The sequence below is a fragment of the Squalius cephalus genome (genome assembly GCF_949319135.1).
Source record: "Squalius cephalus genome assembly, chromosome: 6".
NCBI classification, from domain to species: Eukaryota; Metazoa; Chordata; class Actinopteri; order Cypriniformes; family Leuciscidae; genus Squalius; species Squalius cephalus.
Window position 1 is genome coordinate 1,497,093 of NC_137127.1, and position 20,630 is coordinate 1,517,722.

General features: G+C 37.0%; 2 protein-coding genes across 2 annotated transcripts in view; one reads left to right on the forward strand and one right to left on the reverse strand.

The window, feature by feature from the left end:
• The window catches only part of LOC307160055 (uncharacterized protein), a 99,586-nt gene that overhangs the window by 67,937 nt on the left and 11,019 nt on the right, over nucleotides 1-20,630 (reverse strand). The window lies entirely within an intron of this gene.
• LOC307160052 (semaphorin-7A) overlaps nucleotides 1-20,630 on the forward strand; it is a 30,951-nt gene that overhangs the window by 6,517 nt on the left and 3,804 nt on the right. Inside the window, exons 6-13 of the mRNA XM_079873857.1 lie at nucleotides 2,596-2,688; nucleotides 2,817-2,950; nucleotides 9,414-9,577; nucleotides 9,911-10,016; nucleotides 12,442-12,616; nucleotides 17,325-17,434; nucleotides 19,750-19,895; nucleotides 20,481-20,509. Of these exons, the coding sequence (XP_079729983.1) occupies nucleotides 2,596-2,688; nucleotides 2,817-2,950; nucleotides 9,414-9,577; nucleotides 9,911-10,016; nucleotides 12,442-12,616; nucleotides 17,325-17,434; nucleotides 19,750-19,895; nucleotides 20,481-20,509 (957 nt within the window). The remainder of the gene's footprint in view (nucleotides 1-2,595; nucleotides 2,689-2,816; nucleotides 2,951-9,413; nucleotides 9,578-9,910; nucleotides 10,017-12,441; nucleotides 12,617-17,324; nucleotides 17,435-19,749; nucleotides 19,896-20,480; nucleotides 20,510-20,630) is intronic.

A 20,630-nucleotide genomic window follows, 5' to 3' on the forward strand; every position in this document is an offset into this window, starting at 1 on the left:
ATTCATGTACGAAGTAAGCTTGCATTAGTTTGAGTTGCAGTTTTGGTTCCACTTATTAGAATTGCAAAAATAAAGATTCACATCTTGTTGAGTATTTGAGGTATTGAAGGGCTGGATTCATCATGCATGCATCTGGTGAGCATGATGTTCTGAAACACCCACTCTTCAAGAGATTCTTCACAATCAAATGGCTTGTTCATTGTTTGGCATATAGCGGAGCACTGTAGGAGCATTATTATTATTATTAATTTGAGGATACAGGGGGGATTGTGCATGGTTCGGCTTCTCAAACACTCCTACTTTCCCTTTCCTCCATTATTCAGTGTTGAGGAAAGTATCAAGACACTAATCTTTAGTATAGAAGGTTATATTAGGAAATAGCGTTCCAATATGATTTCACACAGGGTTGCGTGTTTGTTCTAGCAGTGGTTCAGGAAGCCGTCGACGTGTTGAAACGCTGTGCTGTTACTGAAGCTCGTGCTGCAACTAAACATGCATTTGCATGCAATACCATTTATTGCTGATACTACATATAACTAACTGTCAATGTTCAACTCATATTCTGGAAAACTAACAGGAAAGTTGATGGATGTTATGTAACCCTACAATAAAAAAATAAACATTCATGTCGTTCCAAACAAATGGAGAAGTTTAGCAGAATGTTCACGCTGCTCTATTTCATACAATGGCTGTCAAGAAACCATCAAAAATGACATGAATGTGTAACAGCAGGTCATGTGACTTTACAAGTCTTCTGCAGTCATTTGATGCTTTGTGTGAGAAAGACTGACATGTTATTGACTGAAAATAGAAAGAGGCGCTTGGAGATTTTGCTATAAATATCCCTGGAAATTCATACAGTATTCAAAATGCTCACGTTTGGTTAAACTACAGTGCCACGAATGCATCTGAGAAGAAATTGTGATTTCTGCACATTTGTTTCTTTCATCACAACTTCTGAGAGAGGAACTGAAAGAGGAACTTAAGCTTCCGTTCACTGATGGTCTACAGTTTATCTCCATATATAGATCTGACAGAAGGATGTTGACCCTTGATTAGTGTTTCGGTAAATTATTTGTTTAACGAATAGAAACGAGACAGGATGGTTTGATCTGTGCCGTCTTAACCTTAAATCTTAACTGATTGTTAAATCTGGTTGCATCAAGCGCATAAGGAGAATCTTCACAGACTTTCTTTCAAATCTCAAACCTGCACACACTACAAGACTTGAAAATTGTGGCGCATCACATAGTATAAGATATTCTTAAAGTCCTTCTGTAATCAATCATTTTATCCCTTAAACTCATCTTTGATCAACAAAATTACATATTTCAACATTTTTGCCTTGAAAAAAAATGTCTTCATGCCTTAAAATCGCTTGAATGTAACTTGACACCCTTGCCTCATTTAGTATGCGCGGTTCTATGAATATGCAAATGAGCCCCGCCTCCACTCACTCACTCAGCTCAGAGATCCACTGGTTGACGATCACACGTTGATCTGATTGGTTACAAGGTAGTTTGTGACGTCAGAAACACCAGCGATTTCAAAGCGTGTTTTTGAGACTGTCTTTGGTTCACTGCAGTTTTAAGGAGGAAATACTCAGCAATGCTGTTGACTTATGAATTTACACATGGTTTGACTTAAAGCAGATTAAAAACACCACATAGACACACAAACAACATTAAAAGCTGGATTTACACCACACGGGGACTTTAAGTGCACAATCCTTCCGTGACGCTAGCGTGTTTGTCAGAGCTTAGCTATTGAGATTGTTAGTGTGACTCTGGTTTCATACTGGTTCAAATCACAAGAGTCCATTGTCAAGATATATATATATATCAGACTTTTGGTTTGAGTTACACACTGAAGTTTAATACTTGGTGTTAAAGAAATAATTCACCCAAAAATGAAAATTATCTCATAATTTACTCACCCTCAAGCCATCCTAGGTGTCCAGACTATCTTCTTTCAGCCGAACACAATCAGAGTTATATTAAATAATATCCTGGGTCTTTCCAGTAATGACATTGAATAGTGCCCTCATTTTTTGAAGCTCCAAAGAACGAATCAATCCATCATAAAAGAAATACATACGACTCCAGTGGGTTAATAAAGGCCTTCTGAAGCGAAACCGTGGATTACTTTTATGATGGATTGATTTGTTTTTTGGAGCTTCAAAAACTCATGCACTATTCACTCCCATTATAAAGCTGGGAAGAGCCAGGATATTATTTAACATAACTCCGGATGTGTTCGGCTGAAAGAAGATAGTCTAGACACCTGGGATGACTTGACGACGGTGAGTAAATATTGGATCATTTTTTGGTTTGTTCACGTCACTATGTGCCCAAGGAGTCTGGGTGGACACCATATTCAATTTTATGTGGATGAAAATGAAGTTTAGTCTCAGAGTAACATGCGCTGTATAACGGTCCAAGATCACTTTCACACAACTCTCAACTTTCAAACTGGTTTTAAGGAGTCTGTCAACTGAACGTTTGTTTTCAATATGATTGACTAGCGACAGTAATGCATTATTTGCTTTTATCACATGCTTTTATTTATTTATCACGTCTTTATTTTACCTTTCAGGTGATATGCTGTACTTCACTAAGTCTGAGATGGGATTGTACAGGGTAAACAGGGACAAAAATTACAACATTTGGTCTCAGCCGACTCAAACGGGTGAGAAATCAGATTAAACCCAATACTACTGATATCTAAACTGTTTCATTGCCACAGTGAGCCTTTCACTTTCTCTCTGAAACGAGTTTTAATCTGAAACATGCCGTTTTTCATTTCCTTTCATTTAGAGCTAAAGTACTTGAAGCTGATCTCCGGGAAAGGCCAATACGAGGACAAAGTTTATTCCTTCTTCGCTGAGAAACACAAAGGTAAAGATGGCGAATCTGACCAGTGGATTCCTCGAGTCTCTCAGAGCTGCAAGGTGAGCAGAAACACACAGCGAAACATCTCCAGATCTGGTTTTATTTGTGTGTGATCGTGTTGTACGGCGGACGTGCTTAAAGCCATGACCCTGGACCACAAAGCCAGTCATAAGGGAACATTTTTTGAAATTGAGATGTATGCATCATTTGAAAGCTGAATAAATAAAAATCTGGATGAAAAACTGAGGGTGAAAAAAAAAAAATCTAAATATTGAGAAAAATCACCTTTAAAGTTCACATTTGTGCTGCAAAAATGTTTTATATATTTACGGTAGGAAATGTACTAAATATCTTCACGGAACATGATTTTTACTTAATATCCTAATGATTTTTGGCATAAAAGAAAAAATCTATAATTTTGACCCATACAATGTATTGTTGGCTATTGCCACAGATATACCCATGCGCCATGTGACTGGTTTAGTGGTCCAGGGTCACACAGAGGCTGTAAACTATTAGTGATAATGCAATTAGAGATTCCCCCTGACCTGTACATAACTTCATTAAGGGTTTTTCTACCATATGAGGAATCTCAATAGGGGTTTAACAATATATCACAATACAAAAATGCAACAATATATATTGTGTATTGGCTAGTTCACCCAAATAAAAATTACTGTGAGAAAAAATTCAAGTTTTCAGAGTTTTAGTGTCAGTACTACTATTTATATATAATGTTGAATATGTATAATAATGCAATGGGGGAATATTTGTGGATCCTGATAATGTCAAATGTCTGATGTTACCAGTAAAAAGTGGCCGACATTATTTTAAATATATCTAGACAGTGAAAGAGTGCAAACATATTCATCTACAATAATTCTGTATTTTCAGCTTCAGAATCATGAATATTGTTATTCTGGTGTCTCTATTGTCCTGTGCTTTGGGTTTCAGCACCAAGTCCAAGAATGTTCATTTACAGTCACAATGAAATATCAAATTTAGCATTTTAATCAACAGGACATTTCTTGTTAACCTTTTATCATAAGTCTTGGATTATCGCAATAATTACAAATAACAACTCTGCATTCTTACTAACTTTATCTAATTGAAACTCCACCCAAAACGGTCATTATTTACTCTCCCAAACTTGTATGACTTCAGTGGAACACAAAAGATTTAGAAAAATATAATTTGTACATAAAAGGAGCGTCGATATGATCCGAAGCCACAATGGACCCTAATCATGGGGCTTTACGTGACACTCTTAAAAACATCTCCTTTTGTGTTCTGCAGGAGGAAGATAGTCATGGTGAGTAAATAAATGACAGAATTATTTTTGATGGGACTATCCCTTTAGCAGAAAATCTAAAGAAACCGCCCAATGACATCTTGTCTGTCCCAGTTACAGAACACTAATGCAATTTAAATGGACTTCAGATGTTCACTACTAGTCAACAGTTCTGGATTGCTAAGTTTTATAATGTTTTGTCTCTTCTGCTCACCAAGGCTGTGTTTATTTGATTAAAAAAACAACAACAACTGTAATATTGTTAAATATTATGACAATTTAAAGTGTTTTCTATGTGAATATACAGTAAAGTGTAATTTATTCCTGTGATCAAAGCTGAATTTCCAGCATCATTACTCCAGTCTTCAGTGTCACATGATCCTTCAGAAATCACTCTAATATGATGATCTGATGCTTTAAAAAAACATTAATTATTATTAACAGTTATACAATTTGTTGTATAAATGAATAGAAAGTTTGAAATGGAATCTTTTGTAACATTATAAATGTCTTTACTGTCACTTTTGATCAGTTTAACTCATCCTTGATGAATAAAAGTATTGATTTATTTTATTTCTTTCCCCCAAAAATTTAATAACAATTCGTACTGACCCCAAACTTTTGAAGGGAAGCGTTTAAATGTTACAAAATCTTTCCATTTCAGATAAATGCTGTTCTTTTGAACTTTAAATTCATAAAATAATCCTGAAATAAAAATGTAAATAACAATAATCATAAATGTTTGTTGATCATCAAATCCTCATATTAGAGTGATTTCTGAAGGATCATGTGACACTGAAGACTGGAGTAATGATGCTGAACATTCAGCTTTGATCACAGGAATAAATTACACTTTACTATATATTCACATAGAGAACAGATGATTTACATTATAATAATATTTCACAATATTACTGTTGTTGTTGTTGTTTGTTGCCTTGGTGAGCCGAAGAGACTTCCTTTAAAAACATAAAAAATCTTACAGATCCAAAACGGTTGACTGGTAGTGTACATCAGATATATAAAAAAAATAATTATAGAAAGGCTGTCAGTATTATTGTGGAACGGTGTAAGTATCACTTCTGTTTCTCAGTCAAATTCACTTTTATAAATAATCCAGATTTGATAGATATCAGTCAGTAAACAGCATTAAACGCAGCCTGATGTTGTGTTGTCTTGCACAGACCGAGTGTGTGAAGTGTGTGTGCATCTGGATTTCCTGTGTTTCCTTTCACCTATTTTAATAGACGACGAACTAACACCTGCATGTTTAATAAAGATGTTTCTCAGTAACTCACACCCACATTTGTGCAAAAGGTGAATTTTATACAGCCTAATTATAAACGCTGTCAAGTGTTAGGCTATTTCTCTGAATAGATGCATGCAAGAAATTAACCAGAAAATGCAATTATGAAAGCATTGATTGAACATTAAAGGGGTCATAGATGCGATTTCTTGTTTTACTTTGTTTGCCCTTCCAAAAGAGACACAATTAGAAAACAGTGGTTAAAGGTGCCCTAGAATGTGAAATTGAATTTATCTTGGCATAGTTAAATAACAAGAGTTCAGTACATGGACATGACATACAGTGAGTCTCAAACACCATAGTTTTCTCCTTCTTTTTAAATCTCGTTTTTGAAAAACACCCCTGAAAAACAGGCGAATCTCCACATAACACCGACTGTGACGCAACAGTCGGGATCATTAATATGTACGCCTCCAAAAATTTGCATATGCCAGCCCATGCTCAGTGCCAGGCGGAACTCAAGCCGAATCATCGGAAGTTCTGCAGGTGAAGAAACAAGCAGGAGGAGGATTATAGGGAAAATGGCAGATCTATCTATCTATCTATCTATCTATCTATCTATCTATCTATCTATCTATCTATCTATCTATCTATCTATCTATCTATCTATCTATCTATCTATCTATCTATCTATCTATCTATCTACTAGGGCTGGGTATCGATTCAGATGTTACAATTCGATTCGATTTCGATTCGCAAGCTCTCAATTCGATTCGATTTCGATTCTCGATTCTCGATTTGATTTTTCGATTTCGATTCTAAATTAGATTTCGATTCGACTCAATGAATATTTAATACAAATCCTATATTTATTAAAAAAAGAAAAAGAAAAGAAAAAAGTGAACATAAGTTTTCAAGCGTTTAATTAATAAAAAGAAATTAAGAGCTACAAACCTGTATATTAAACTCTTTTTATTTTAGGTACATTAAAGCAGAACCCAACTCTATATTTCAAATGCATACAATGAATAGACAGGATTTTGATGCAAGATGAAAAATTGATGCTGAAAATTGGACAAGTCAGAACAGTCCCATGTCTTGATCAAACAGGTTAACAATCCTCACATAAACCCATATATAAACATTGCATATAATTTTTATCTGTGCCCTTAACAGCAAGGCCATATACAGAAATTGAATAAAGTTATCAAACAGTCTGCGCAGCATTAATTATAAATTATATATAGACTTATCAAAGTTACAAAAGTTCTTTAGTCAAGAGCAGTGAGTGTTTTTCTCTGTTCCCTTTGTTCTTTGATTAACTTTAACGACAGAGATAATTAGTGGCTACTGTGTACTGTCCCTTTAAGACCAGCCGCTGTTGACAGAGACACGGATCTGACATGCTCTTCATTCTCTCACGAGTCACAACTCTTCACGTTCATCATAAGACTGCTCTTATGTTATGAAAATACTCGACAAAAATACATTTTGGCATAATTGTGTGTGTTATTGTTCGTTCAAGCACGAAAGATAACTCTATTCTGGGCTGTCTTGTGCGCACGCACGATATCATCGCAAGTTTTTCTGTCACAGTCAGAACATTCAAAGCAGCGAGCTCTTTTTTGTCTTGTCGCGCATGAATGGTTTAAAAACATTTGCATGAATAAGAGCGGGATCGTGTAACACTAGCCAAAGGATGACAAAAAATTAACAGATGCTGCATTAATTGCGTTAAAAGCCCAAATTTGTTTATTTCATATAAAATCACAGCATTTTGCGTCATATAGCCTAATTGCGTATCTGACATCGCGATTGCGATATGATTAAACGTGCAGTACTAGTTGAGGTTATTTTATGATTTAGATCAAACTAACATAAAATCACAGCATTAGCTATAAAATAGAGTTTGCAAGCCTGAATAGTGGAGGAAAACTAATACTTGGATAACAGATAAATAAAGATTGAAAAAAAAATCGATTATTGGCGCTTGAGAATCGATTTTGAATCGACCACATTTTATTGATCATTTTATTATCAATTAATCGAAAAATCGATTTTTTTTGCCCAGCCCTACTATCTACCTATCTATCTATAATCGGATACCGCTACAGTTTAATTCGAAGTTGTTAGTTGCTCTGCCTATTTCACCACGGACTGTTTCTCTAACCTGGAACAATATCAAGCAGCCAGGCTTCTCTCGGCGTCTCATACTGACGAAGGGGGCAATTTCAACTAACGTTATATTCCCGCAAGCGGTAAGTAGTGATTTAGATCCAGCACGATATTGTTTTTTCCTCGAGAGACATCATGGCTTGCAAACGAGCGAACGATGGCAGTTGCTCAGTGTTTGGATGCACAAATGAACACAAAAGTATTTTTTTAGCTCCTTCATCCGAGCCTCTGGAGAACCAGTGGGTTATGTGGATGTCTGATGTGTAATTGTTCAAGTTCAGACAGATAATCTTTCTCTCAAAGTCGTTCAATACTGTTTATGCATCAGTAAATCAAGCCAGTGACTAAACGCTCAACTTCACGTCGCTTCTCGCAGATCTTATCAGATCTTCATTCACGCGATCAACAGGCTGTCATCTGCTCAATGCTCTTCACTGCAACCTTTTATGTGATGGGAATAGATCTAAATACTTAAAAAACTTCTCACGATTCATTAATCTCGATAGCTGTAATAGTAAAAACGTATAAAAGCTGTAATAGTAAAAGTTTTCCAGATAGCTCTACATGTAATGCCAGATATTTCATATGCAAGCATGTCAGCCAATCACAGCAGAGGGCGTTTACTCTGAAGTCTCTCAGCAGCCAATCACAGCAGAGGGCGTTTACACTGAAGTCTCTCAGCAGCCAATCACAGCAGAGGGCGTTTACTCTGAAGTCTCTCAGCAGCCAATCACAGCAGTGGGCGTTTACTCTGAAGTCTCTCAGCAGCCAATCACAGCAGAGGGCGTTTACTCTGAAGTCTCACACAGACACGCCCCTTCAAACAGAGTGTTCAAATCAGAGGATGAAATCAGGCTAGGAAATATGCCTTTTATTTCTAAATTATAACAACTTTAGATCTAAAAAACATAATAACATTATAAGGGCACCCCAGGAAACATTATAAAATAATAAAACAATCCATTCTAGGGCATTATTTACAACACTGTTCCAGAACAGTACAACCACAATATTCGACTGTGTGCTGCGCATTTTTCGGAGGATTGTTTCCAGAGCCTGCGAGAGTACAAGGCCGGCTGTTCACAACTGATTCTCGAAAGTGGGACAATACACATCTTTGCGAGTACAGTCTGGCGCTTTAACTCACAGACACAGCCTGTAAGGATGTTTTTATATTTTAAGAATTTGCTATGACTAATCAAATTCGGGAGCTGATGTTCCAAATATGGAAATGGGAGCGACATTTCCGTCACACGCTTAAGGTTTTTGGGCCAATCACAATGCACTGGATCGCTGGCCAATCAGAGCACACCTCGCTTTTCAGAACGATGAGCTGTGTAAACATCGACGCATTTCAGAAAGGCGGGGCATAGAGGAGCAACAGGAATGCACAGTATGTGTAAAATAATGACTAAAACCGCGTAAAAACATTGCATTAAACCAAATACACACAATAACGTTCTTTTTAGAAACATCACATGAACCCTCTAAATCTTGTTCCAATCAGGGTATTGCTGTAGATTTATGGTCCTTGTTTCAATTTCATTGATTGCTTTAGATCATTTGAGAAATATTGTGCAAGTCAGGCCTTTTTGCACTCACAGCGTGATTTTTATTGTGGTCATTTACTCACCCTCATCATCAGTCCAATCCCATATGACTTTTTCTTCTGTGCAAAACAACCGATATTTAGCTGAATGTTCATATTGCTTTTTATAAACAGTGTAAGCACAAAACACCATAAACATTTCATTATAGTCCATATGCACTGAATATTCACATGCGTTGACCCGAAGTCGATGTGTTTCAGAATGACCGTGGCGGTCCGAAGGCTATCCTTCAGAACACCTGGACCTCGATGATCTACGCCCGTCTGCTCTGTGGGAGAGGGCATGACTTCAGTCAGCTGATAGATGTGGCCACACTACAAACAGACGACGACGTCAAAATCTATGCGCTTTTCAGAAACTATTGGTAAGGCAAACACTATCTCATGCTTCGCGGTGTAGAGGTTATGCGTGTGACGTCATATACAATCAGTTGTTCATTTTAACCTTTAATATTACAGTAATGTAAAGTTTACAACATTAATTGAGATTTTTACTGTACTGTCCCTAAAATATATATATCCAAATGAATCGACATTGATTAGAATCGAGTCTTTCACATCAGTGTAACGATCTGACACATCAGTAAGTCATGTGACATTTACATGTTGATGTTTGTCATTTGACACAGTTCCACAAACACTGAGAAAGAAAAGAGAAGTTGTGTGTAAAGTGTGAAGCTCTGTGTCTCTGTTTACAGGAACATAAGTGCTGTGTGTGTTTATAACATGACCAAAATCGGCACCATCTTCGCTTCCTCTGGATTCAACTCCACCAACGTTCCTGTGGGTCACCGGCCGGGAACGGTGAGGATTATGCCGTCACTGAAGCGATACTGCTTGTATAATCGCAAAATGAGAACTATATTATCGCCCAACTCTAATCTGCTAAATGCGACTATAAGGCATGAAGATATTAGGGTATAATAAACATTAACCGCTTGAATTTCTGAATGTTTATTGTGAAAAGCGCTAGGCCAATACAAATTAAATTTGACTTGTGCTGTCAATATTGTGTGGAAGCTTGTTTCTCTCAGAATTGCGAGATATAAAGTCGAAATTGTGTTGTAAAGTCAGAATTGCGAGATATAAAGTCGAAATTGTGTTGTAAAGTCAGAATTGTGAGATATAGTCAGAATTGTGAGATATAAAGTCAGAATTGCGAGATATAAAGTCTGAATTGTGAGATATAAAGTCAGAATTGTGTTATAAAGTCAGAATTGTGTTATAAAGTCAGAATTGTGAGATATAAAGTCAGAATTGTGAGATCTAAAGTCAGAATTGTGAGATCTAAAGTCAGAATTGTGTTATAAAGTCAGAATTGTGTTATAAAGTCAGAATTGTGTGATATAAAGTCAGAATTGTGTGATATAAAGTCAGAATTGTGAGATATAAAGTCAGAATTGTGAGATATAAAGTCAGAATTGTGAGATATAAAGTCAGAATTGTGTTATAAAGTCAGAATTGTGTTATAAAGTCAGAATTGTGTGATATAAAGTCAGAATTGTGAGATATAAAGTCAGAATTGTGTGATATAAAGTCAGAATTGTGAGATATAAAGTCAGAATTGTGAGATATAAAGTCAGAATTGTGTTATAAAGTCAGAATTGTGTTATAAAGTCAGAATTGTGTTATAAAGTCAGAATTGTGTGATATAAAGTCAGAATTGTGAGATATAAAGTCAGAATTGTGAGATATAAAGTCAGAATTGTGTTATAAAGTCAGAATTGTGAGATCTAAAGTCAGAATTGTGAGATCTAAAGTCAGAATTGTGTTATAAAGTCAGACTTGTGAGATATAAAATCAGAATTGTGAGATATAAAGTCAGAATTGTGAGATATAAAGTCAGAATTGTGAGATATAGTCAGAATTGTGTTATAAAGTCAGACTTGTGAGATATAAAGTCAGAATTGTGTTATAAAGTCAGAATTGTGTGATATAAAGTCAGAATTGTGTGATATAAAGTCAGAATTGTGTTATAAAGTCAGAATTGTGTGATATAAAGTCAGACTTGTGAGATATAAAGTCAGAATTGTGATATAAAGTCAGAATTGCGAGATATAAAGTCAGAATTGTGTGATATAAAGTCAGAATTGTGTTATAAAGTCAGAATTGTGTGATATAAAGTCAGAATTGTGAGATATAAAGTCAGAATTGCGAGATATAAAGTCAGAATTGCGAGATATAAAGTCAGAATTGCGAGATATAAAGTCAGAATTGCGTGATATAAAGTCAGAATTGTGTTATAAAGTCAGAATTGTGTGATATAAAGTCAGAATTGCGAGATATAAAGTCAGAATTGTGAGATATAAAGTCAGAATTGTGAGATATAAAGTCAGACTTGTGAGATATAAAGTCAGAATTGTGAGATATAAAGTCAGAATTGCGAGATATAAAGTCAGAATTGCGAGATATAAAGTCAGAATTGTGTTATAAAGTCAGAATTGTGTGATATAAAGTCAGAATTGTGTTATAAAGATTGTGTTATAAAGTCAGAATTGTGAGATATAAAGTCAGAATTGTGAGATATAAAGTCAGAATTGTGAGATATAAAGTCAGAATTGTGTTATAAAGTCAGAATTGTGAGATATGAAGTCAGAATTGTGTTATAAAGTCAGAATTGTGAGATATAAAGTCAGAATTGTGTTATAAAGTCAGAATTGTGAGATATAAAGTCAGAATTGTGAGATATAAAGTCAGAATTGTGTTATAAAGTCAGAATTGTGAGATATAAAGTCAGAATTGTGAGATATAAAGTCAGAATTGTGATATAAAGTCAGAATTGTGAGATATAAAGTCAGAATTGTGAGATATAAACTTAAAGTCAGAATTGTGTTATAAAGTCAGAATTGTGAGATCAGAACAGAAACAAGCTTCCATAATATTGTCACGAGCTCAACAATATTCGGCTTTCTTCTTCAGCAACAGAGTATTTGTAATGTCCTTTCTCCTCTAGGAACTTTACTACAGTAAATGATTCATTCTAGAGTTCTGAAACATAAACCAAACCACAAGACTCTGTACTGTCTTTTATGAGGGAATGAATGAACAACACATCTCATAAACTGAATGATGTAATCCAGTCAGTCTGGGGTTTATAGCATACATCATCACTTCAATTCTGGATAGAGATTCTGAATGACAGTTTTGAACCGAATGTTGAGCTCTGATTAACTATCAGTCACAATTATCTTTTCCATTCCTTTTAATTAACTACTTGTCATTATTTTAGTGTGTGGATAACAGTGCTGGTCTGAGCTCTGAGGTGCTGAAGTTCATGCCGGTGCGTCCCGAGATGAAGGATTGGGTGATGCCAGAGAACGGACCCCTGCTGTTCAGACACCACCATTACACACACATCCAGGTGGACCGAGAACAAAACGACACCGTCCTGCTTCTGTCTCTAGGTATGTGAATCGGTCACTTAAGATGACACAACCTTTACGATTCAGTTGCATAAACTCTATGTGAGACCGTGGGCCCTATCTCACACCCAGCGCAATTGATTTTGTACAGCGACGCATGTTTCATTCCTATTTCTCACCCAACGCACAGCGGACTCTTCCCTCCACAGACGCACGTCGGTAAATTAGGGAATGAACTTGCGCTCCCGGGGGCGGTTCAGGGAAAAGAGGAGGCGTGTTCCGGCGCAAACGTTCCCTGGTGCTATTTTGCAGTTTCAGAAAACAATTCCTCCACTGACCAGGAGAAACCTCGTCTAAAGTCAGCGGCGCGTTCAGATGCTATTTTAAGAGCGCATGCTTGGCCATAATGTAGCGTGTGCACAACACACACACACTTTGCTTCTCTCATCTACATACAGACGCAGCAACATTTTTAGAAACCCATACATTATTACAAGGAAAAATATTCCACATGAGGGAAATCATTGTGGTGTCCATGAAGATGTGAAGAATAGGCATAAATCTAGCTTACACATTTACCCAAATTATCATACGCCTGTTTAACCGAAGCTAATCTGGGTGTGTTTCTCCATCCCCAATGTCACTTCTCTGTGTTTTACGGCCCTGACGAGAACGTCGGTCTCCTCGACTGTGAACCGCTCCTGGCAAATCCGCCGTTATAATAGCAATCCGCCATGGAACAAGCGCGCCTGCTCTTAAAGGGAATGTGAGATGTCGCTCTGATTGGTTTATTTCACGTTACGCCCAAACCACACCTATGAGTAATGAAGCGACTTCAGACCAACACATTTTAGATGTGCGTCGGGCGCAAGAGTCATTTATCCCGCCGGTATAATAGCAACAGCGCCCGAGACCCGCCCACAAAGATACTTGTGTTTCAGATCGTTAAAATAGGGCCCCGTGTCTTAAGAACTAGTTTGACCAACTAGCAGTTAGACAAGAGATAATCAGTCTTACTTTTCCAATTCAAATTAGACCGATCTCCTTTTTATGTAACTGGCTTTAAAAAATAAGGACCAGTTTTGAAGAATAAAAAAATAGATGAATAACTTTTAAGACTAGTCTAAGCAGTTTATGCAACCGGCCAAAGGTCCTCAAGTATAAAGGTGTGCATATAGTGATCCTGAATGTGAATGTGCAACAGTTTTCGAAATGTTCCCATGAGCGATTTATAAAACTTCAGTATGCATTCCTCTTTATTAATCACAGCTTATCTTAAAATTCCAGAGCAATGTGTACAAGCGCATCATTTCCACATACAGAACTCCCACAAACATATCTTTATGGTTCAGAAGAAGTGCGCCTGTTTAAGAAGACATTCTCATAATCAATGTCAGGTCATTTTAATTACTGGTATAAGAGTGAAAAGTCTGTAAATTCATAAGTCGACACCATTTCTGAGTATTTTCTCCTTAAAACTGCAGTGAAGTGAGTGGAGGCGGGGCTCATTTGCATATTCATAGAGCCGCGCATACTAAATGAGGCAAGGGTGTCAAGCTACATTCAAGATATTTTAAGGCATGAAGAAATATATTTCAAGGAAAAAACATTTCAATATGTAATTTTAGTGATCAAAGATGAGTTTTAAATGATTTACTACGGGGGGATTCTAAGATGATTTGGCTAATGAGTCATTAGTCTATCAAACTGATCATTTTTATGACTTACTTCTCGTTGAACATCCTGTTCATGTGTCACCTGACCAGATAAACAGGTTGTAAATGCAGTTTCATGTTGATTTAAACTCATATCAGTTTCACATTTACATGACCAGCTCTACAGGAAAAGGCTTGGGCATGTAATTGCTGGAAAAATGTAATGAATCATTGATAATGTCGTGTTAGTCAGAAGACTGAGGCTGGATGAACAATAAGTGTGTAAAGAGTGTAGTATGATTTATCAAAGTGATGCAATCTAATAGTTTCAAACCCTAGTGAGCTGTCTAACTAGGTGTAAGAGCTGCTGAGCGACTGGATTTAATAGGAGAAACTGCGAGAACGCGTGTAAAACAAACGATTATCAGTTTAAATTAAAGGATGGACTCGATATAGTGTTCCTTACAACTTCCCAAAGATCCAGTGATCATGGATATTAACATGCAGCAGGAATCGTGTTTCCTCACATTTATATGAGCCTGATTTCCACGCCGGGGAAATACATAAAGCAAATTTGCCTGTGAACGCTTTATATAAACACAGTATAGGTGTAAATACATGTGATCACTCATATCAATGTTAAATATATCATCATATCGTCCAGCCTTAAAACTTGTGTAGTTTTTGTCAGTGTTTATTTAAAAACATCCAATTATGCAGATTATACGCTGGTAAGTATTTAATTGATGAGTTGTCTATACAATAATATAACAATACAATATATAAGGTATGATTTTACCCCTAATTCAGCATATTGACACACAATGAAACTGCAAATCCAGCTTTCTCTGCCTGGATCCAGTTTCTGTGAATTCATTTGCTTCTCTTCTCTGTTCTGTATCTTTCGTCAGTCTGTAAAAACAAACCTCAGATTTCTTGTAAAATCTATTTGTTCAGTGAATCTCAAAGCCCGTTTTAGATGTGATGTGTTTTCGCGGCATTCACGCTGAAAACAGATACTGCCGCTCAGTGTTTTTGCCACACAGTGGGTCTCATTCATGAAACATTCGTAAATATACGAGTAAATATGTGAGTGATTTGCGTGTAAGAGACCTTCCCGAAAACTCTTCTCCTGATTCACAAATACTTCATAAACGTCAGATGTGATAGTGAAATGTGTGTGTGTGTTAATGAATTCCAATCAGTCGTAAATGGGACGCGCGTGCACGCTCATTCTCAATTACCATAAATCCCGCCCATTAAATCCGACTGACAACTATATATGGGCATCATATTATGACACCAAACGAAGGATTTCAACATGTCTTCTCAAAAGCGAATGAAAAAGAGAAATTTCTCAGATGCAGAAATTGAAGTTTTATTATCAGAAGTTCATTCAAAACGCCACATTTTATTTTCAAGTGTACATAGTGGCGTATCAGGTCCTAAAAAAAGGAAGCTTGGCAGCAGATGCAGTTAATGGAGTTTCATCTGTTAATCGAACAGTCCCAGAAGTGAACAGAAAATGGTTCGACATGAAGCTTGACTGCAACACTTGTGACTTGCGGACTTGTGCTCTGTTTGCAGATGCTACTGGCTCTCATAAAAGTAAAAAGAAAGAAAAAACGTATGTAATTACTAGGGCTGGGTATTGACACAAATTTCACAATTCGATTCGATTTCGATTCACAAGCTTGCAATTCGATTCGATTTCGATTACGATTCGATTCAATATCGATTATTTTGGATATCAGGTGCAATACATGGCAAATTTTCTCAAGGAAAACACATCTCTTCACTAATGCTGTAAACTATGGGAGTCAGTTGTAGCCTATAGGCTTCATTAGCCGACTATAATATTGAAGGTAAAAATTAACTGATTTGTATACAAACACTTAAAATACACTTATTTATTTTTATAATAATAAAGTTATATGAAATTATATAAACATTTAAATGGAGGCTGTCATAAAAATCTTTCCAGATTTATTCAAACATGCATTAAATATTGAAGAACATTAAACATTATAATGAATATGTAATATGGTGCATATATTTAACAAAATGCTTCTCTCTAGAGTAAATTTTTCTCGCTGACTAACGAGTTTATGGTCACTGGATATGTTTTTTCTGAGGTAAATGTGACATTACATGACATTGTTTACTGACGTCTTTCCACGGTTGAAACACTGATTGAGCGACTCCATGTCACATGATACGGACTTCGATAAGTTGTGCTCTACCTTTAACACACTTTCAGAAGCTCATTCATGTTTATCTCGCGCTGTAACTGGTGTTATTAAGGCGGAGGAGAAGGTCATGTGCTTCTCTAGAGCTGAGCCAGAGCGATCTCACGCCACAGCGACAAAACGCTATTTATGTTTATGAATTTCGTAAGAAAATGGACGTAATTTGAAATCTGAGACTTTGTTTCATATCAATAGTAACAAAGCACAAAGATGATTGTGAGTTATTGGATGGGATGCGCTACAATGTTCCATTCATTCATCAGCTGAAAACAGGACGACTAATCGATTATTGGGATTTAAGAATCGATATCGTTTCGTAAAAATGAAAATCGATTAAAATTGAGAAATCGATATTTTTTGCCCAGCCCTAGTAATTACTATATAATATTTTTTCAAAATGCTGTGTAAATATGTACCCGATTAAGGTGAATTAAAATGCAGGCTTATTAATGAGCAAAACGTTGGGATGTTAAACGCACTATTTACCTGTGGCTGGGAGCAGGTGTAGATTTCTTTCGTACCAACTAACATTTGGAAAATACGAACATTTTAATGAATCCGAAAATTTACGCCAGAACCACTTTACACACGATTTACACAAAAATTAGTTCTGCTCGTGTTTCATGAATGAGACCCAGTGTGTGTAACCGCAGTCTCTCCGGCCTTGTGACCTGAAAATTATGCAACCGACTATTTCATGCAAAAGCAACATCTAACATCAAACCCGATTTGGAGTCGGGTATCTTGAATGTTTCCCATATAGAGATGTGTGTATGATGTGCATGTGACAGACGGGTTAGATAAATGTCCTGTTGTTATATTGAAAGTGTTCTTATTCTCTCACAGAAAGTGGACGGGTCCATAAAGTCCTGGAAAAGCCTTTTTTTGTGATTGCGGAGTATCTGCCGTTTCCACACAGGACACACATCACCGGCATGCTTCTGGACACTTCTGAGGTACGACACACAAACATCCACTTCCACATGATGACATAAGCACCTAAATGCATGCTAAAGTAAAAGAAGATGGGAATGATGACAGTCTCAAACATCTTGGGACGCATGATCTGATCAAATATACACTCACCTAAAGGATTATTAGGAACACCTGTTCAATTTCTCATTAATGCAATTATCTAATCAACCAATCACATGGCAGTTGCTTCAATGCATTTAGGGGTGTGGTCCTGGTCAAGACAATCTCCTGAACTCCAAACTGAATGTCAGAATGGGAAAGAAAGGTGATTTAAGCAATTTTGAGCGTGGCATGGTTGTTGGTGCCAGACGGGCCGGTCTGAGTATTTCACAATCTGCTCAGTTACTGGGATTTTCACGCACAACCATTTCTAGGGTTTACAAAGAATGGTGTGAAAAGGGAAAAACATCCAGTATGCGGCAGTCCTGTGGGCGAAAATGCCTTGTTGATGCTAGAGGTCAGAGGAGAATGGGCCGACTGATTCAAGCTGATAGAAGAGCAACTTTGACTGAAATAACCACTCGTTAAAAACCGAGGTATGCAGCAAAGCATTTGTGAAGCCACAACACGCACAACCTTGAGGCGGATGGGCTACAACAGCAGAAGACCCCACCGGGTACCACTCATCTCCACTACAAATAGGAAAAAGAGGCTACAATTTGCACGAGCTCACCAAAATTGGACAGTTGAAAACTGGAAAAATGTTGCCTGGTCTGATGAGTCTCGATTTCTGTTGAGACATTCAGATGGTAGAGTCAGAATTTGGCGTAAACAGAATGAGAACATGGATCCATCATGCCTTGTTACCACTGTGCAGGCTGGTGGTGGTGGTGTAATGGTGTGGGGGATGTTTTCTTGGCACACTTTAGGCCCCTTAGTGCCAATTGGGCATCGTTTAAATGCCACGGCCTACCTGAGCATTGTTTCTGACCATGTCCATCCCTTTATGACCACCATGTACCCATCCTCTGATGGCTACTTCCAGCAGGATAATGCACCATGTCACAAAGCTCGAATCAATTCAAATTGGTTTCTTGAACATGACAATGAGTTCACTGTACTAAAATGGCCCCCACAGTCACCAGATCTCAACCCAATAGAGCATCTTTGGGATGTGGTGGAACGGGAGCTTCGTGCCCTGGATGTGCATCCCACAAATCTCCATCAACTGCAAGATGCTATCCTATCAATATGGGCCAACATTTCTAAAGAATGCTTTCAGCACCTTGTTGAATCAATGCCACGTAGAATTAAGGCAGTTCTGAAGGCGAAAGGGGGTCAAACACAGTATTAGTATGGTGTTCCTAATAATCCTTTAGGTGAGTGTATATTTTGAATGCAATGCAAGTCGCTTTGAACAAAATGTTATTCAGTGGATTATTGTAGGTTATTATACATATGATATATTATATTAATATATAGTGTGATTATATATTTAGTGATTATAAATATATATGATGTACGAACATCCTTTACTTTGAGCTCACTGTTAATATAATATAGCTGTTTTATTTAGCTTTTAATAACTCTGAAGATGTAGATACTAGGGATGCACGATATATCGGTATCAGCCGATATATGCTCATTTTTTATTTTATCGTTATCGGCCTGATAAGAAAATTTGGCCGATGTATTAAAGCTGATACATCTGACACTTCATATTCGCACTGTTCAACATGATGGATTTAAATTGCTTGGAATATGATTGGAATCACTTCAAAAAAGGAAAATACGGTTCAGTGCAACATGTGCAAGTCAAGTCATCTTCATTTATATAGCGCTTTTAACAATGTAGATTGTGTCAAAGCAGCTTTACAGAGATAATTGTATAATTTAAGGTAACAGAGATTGTTTTGGCTTTATAGCGGTTCTTTAATAAAGTTATTTTCCAGCTAAAGTTAGTTTTAAAACTTTCATATTTTAAAGTCTATCATATCGGCTACATAGAATTATCATGAGAACAAAATAATTGTTAATAATTAATTATAATTGTGTGTGTGGGACGTGGCTTTTAATGGTGAGACTTTTGTTTTTGTAATCAGGCTCTCAAAAATTATATCAAATTTGGATTTAGATTTATCAGCCATTATATCGGTTATCGGCTTTCTAATATAACAAATGATCAGTGATCGGCCAAAATGTTGGTATTGTTGCGTCCCCAGTAGAGATCCCTGAAGAGCGGTCAGCTGTTAGTCTCTTAATTTGGTTCTTTAGAATCTATGATGGATCTTCATTCTATTTAATCTCATAAATGTATCATTGGCGTTACTAATGTATCCGGTGTTTAATTTCTCAGAAGCGTCTGTTCGTGAGTTCCAGTAATGAGGTTGTTCAGATCGACCTGCAGACATGTGGTGTGTACGGAGATGAGTGTATTGAGTGCATGCTATCTCGAGACCCCTACTGTGTGTGGAACGGTTCGCACTGCACCGTCAAAGCCAAGTAAGCCCCCCACCCACACACACACACACACACACACACACACACACACACACACACGCGCCCCCACACCCACCCACACAGACCCACACTTCTGCTTCCTCTCTGATAACATGTATTTCTAGCATGAGCCACAAACTTAAAGCCGTGTTAATAAAACTCATAGTAGTCCAATGATATATTGAAAGACATGTAATGAGCGTTCTGGTGGTTCGTGCGGTGGATTCATACTGGTTTCTCTGATCTGCAGAATAAATTACACACTCAAGTTTCATACTTAGTGTTTGAGGTTTGTTCACATCATTATGAGCACTAGTGAAAATGATGCCTGACGCTGAATCATTCTGAAACCACACTACAACCACTGAAAAAACTCTTAACCTGTTTGCATCGCTCCACCTACTCAATCACATAATACATATTTTAATATATTTACTCTCATTTCCATTTTTCTACCACTGAAACACAACTCCCCCACCCACACACACACACCCCCACACACACAACTGAAACACTGCATCATTAAAATCTATGGAAATACCATTTTTATGGAAAGTATCAGTGATGTGTCTTGTTTTGTGTCCACAGAGGCCGTGCCAAAGACCCCCACAACTGCAGTAAGTCTGGCTCTGGGATTTTCCCCGTGTGATTTTCCCTGTAATGACATTTGTGGTGGTGATTATGAGTTGTTGATGGTCGTGACTGTGGTCTACATCACAGCTAAACCAATGTTTTATG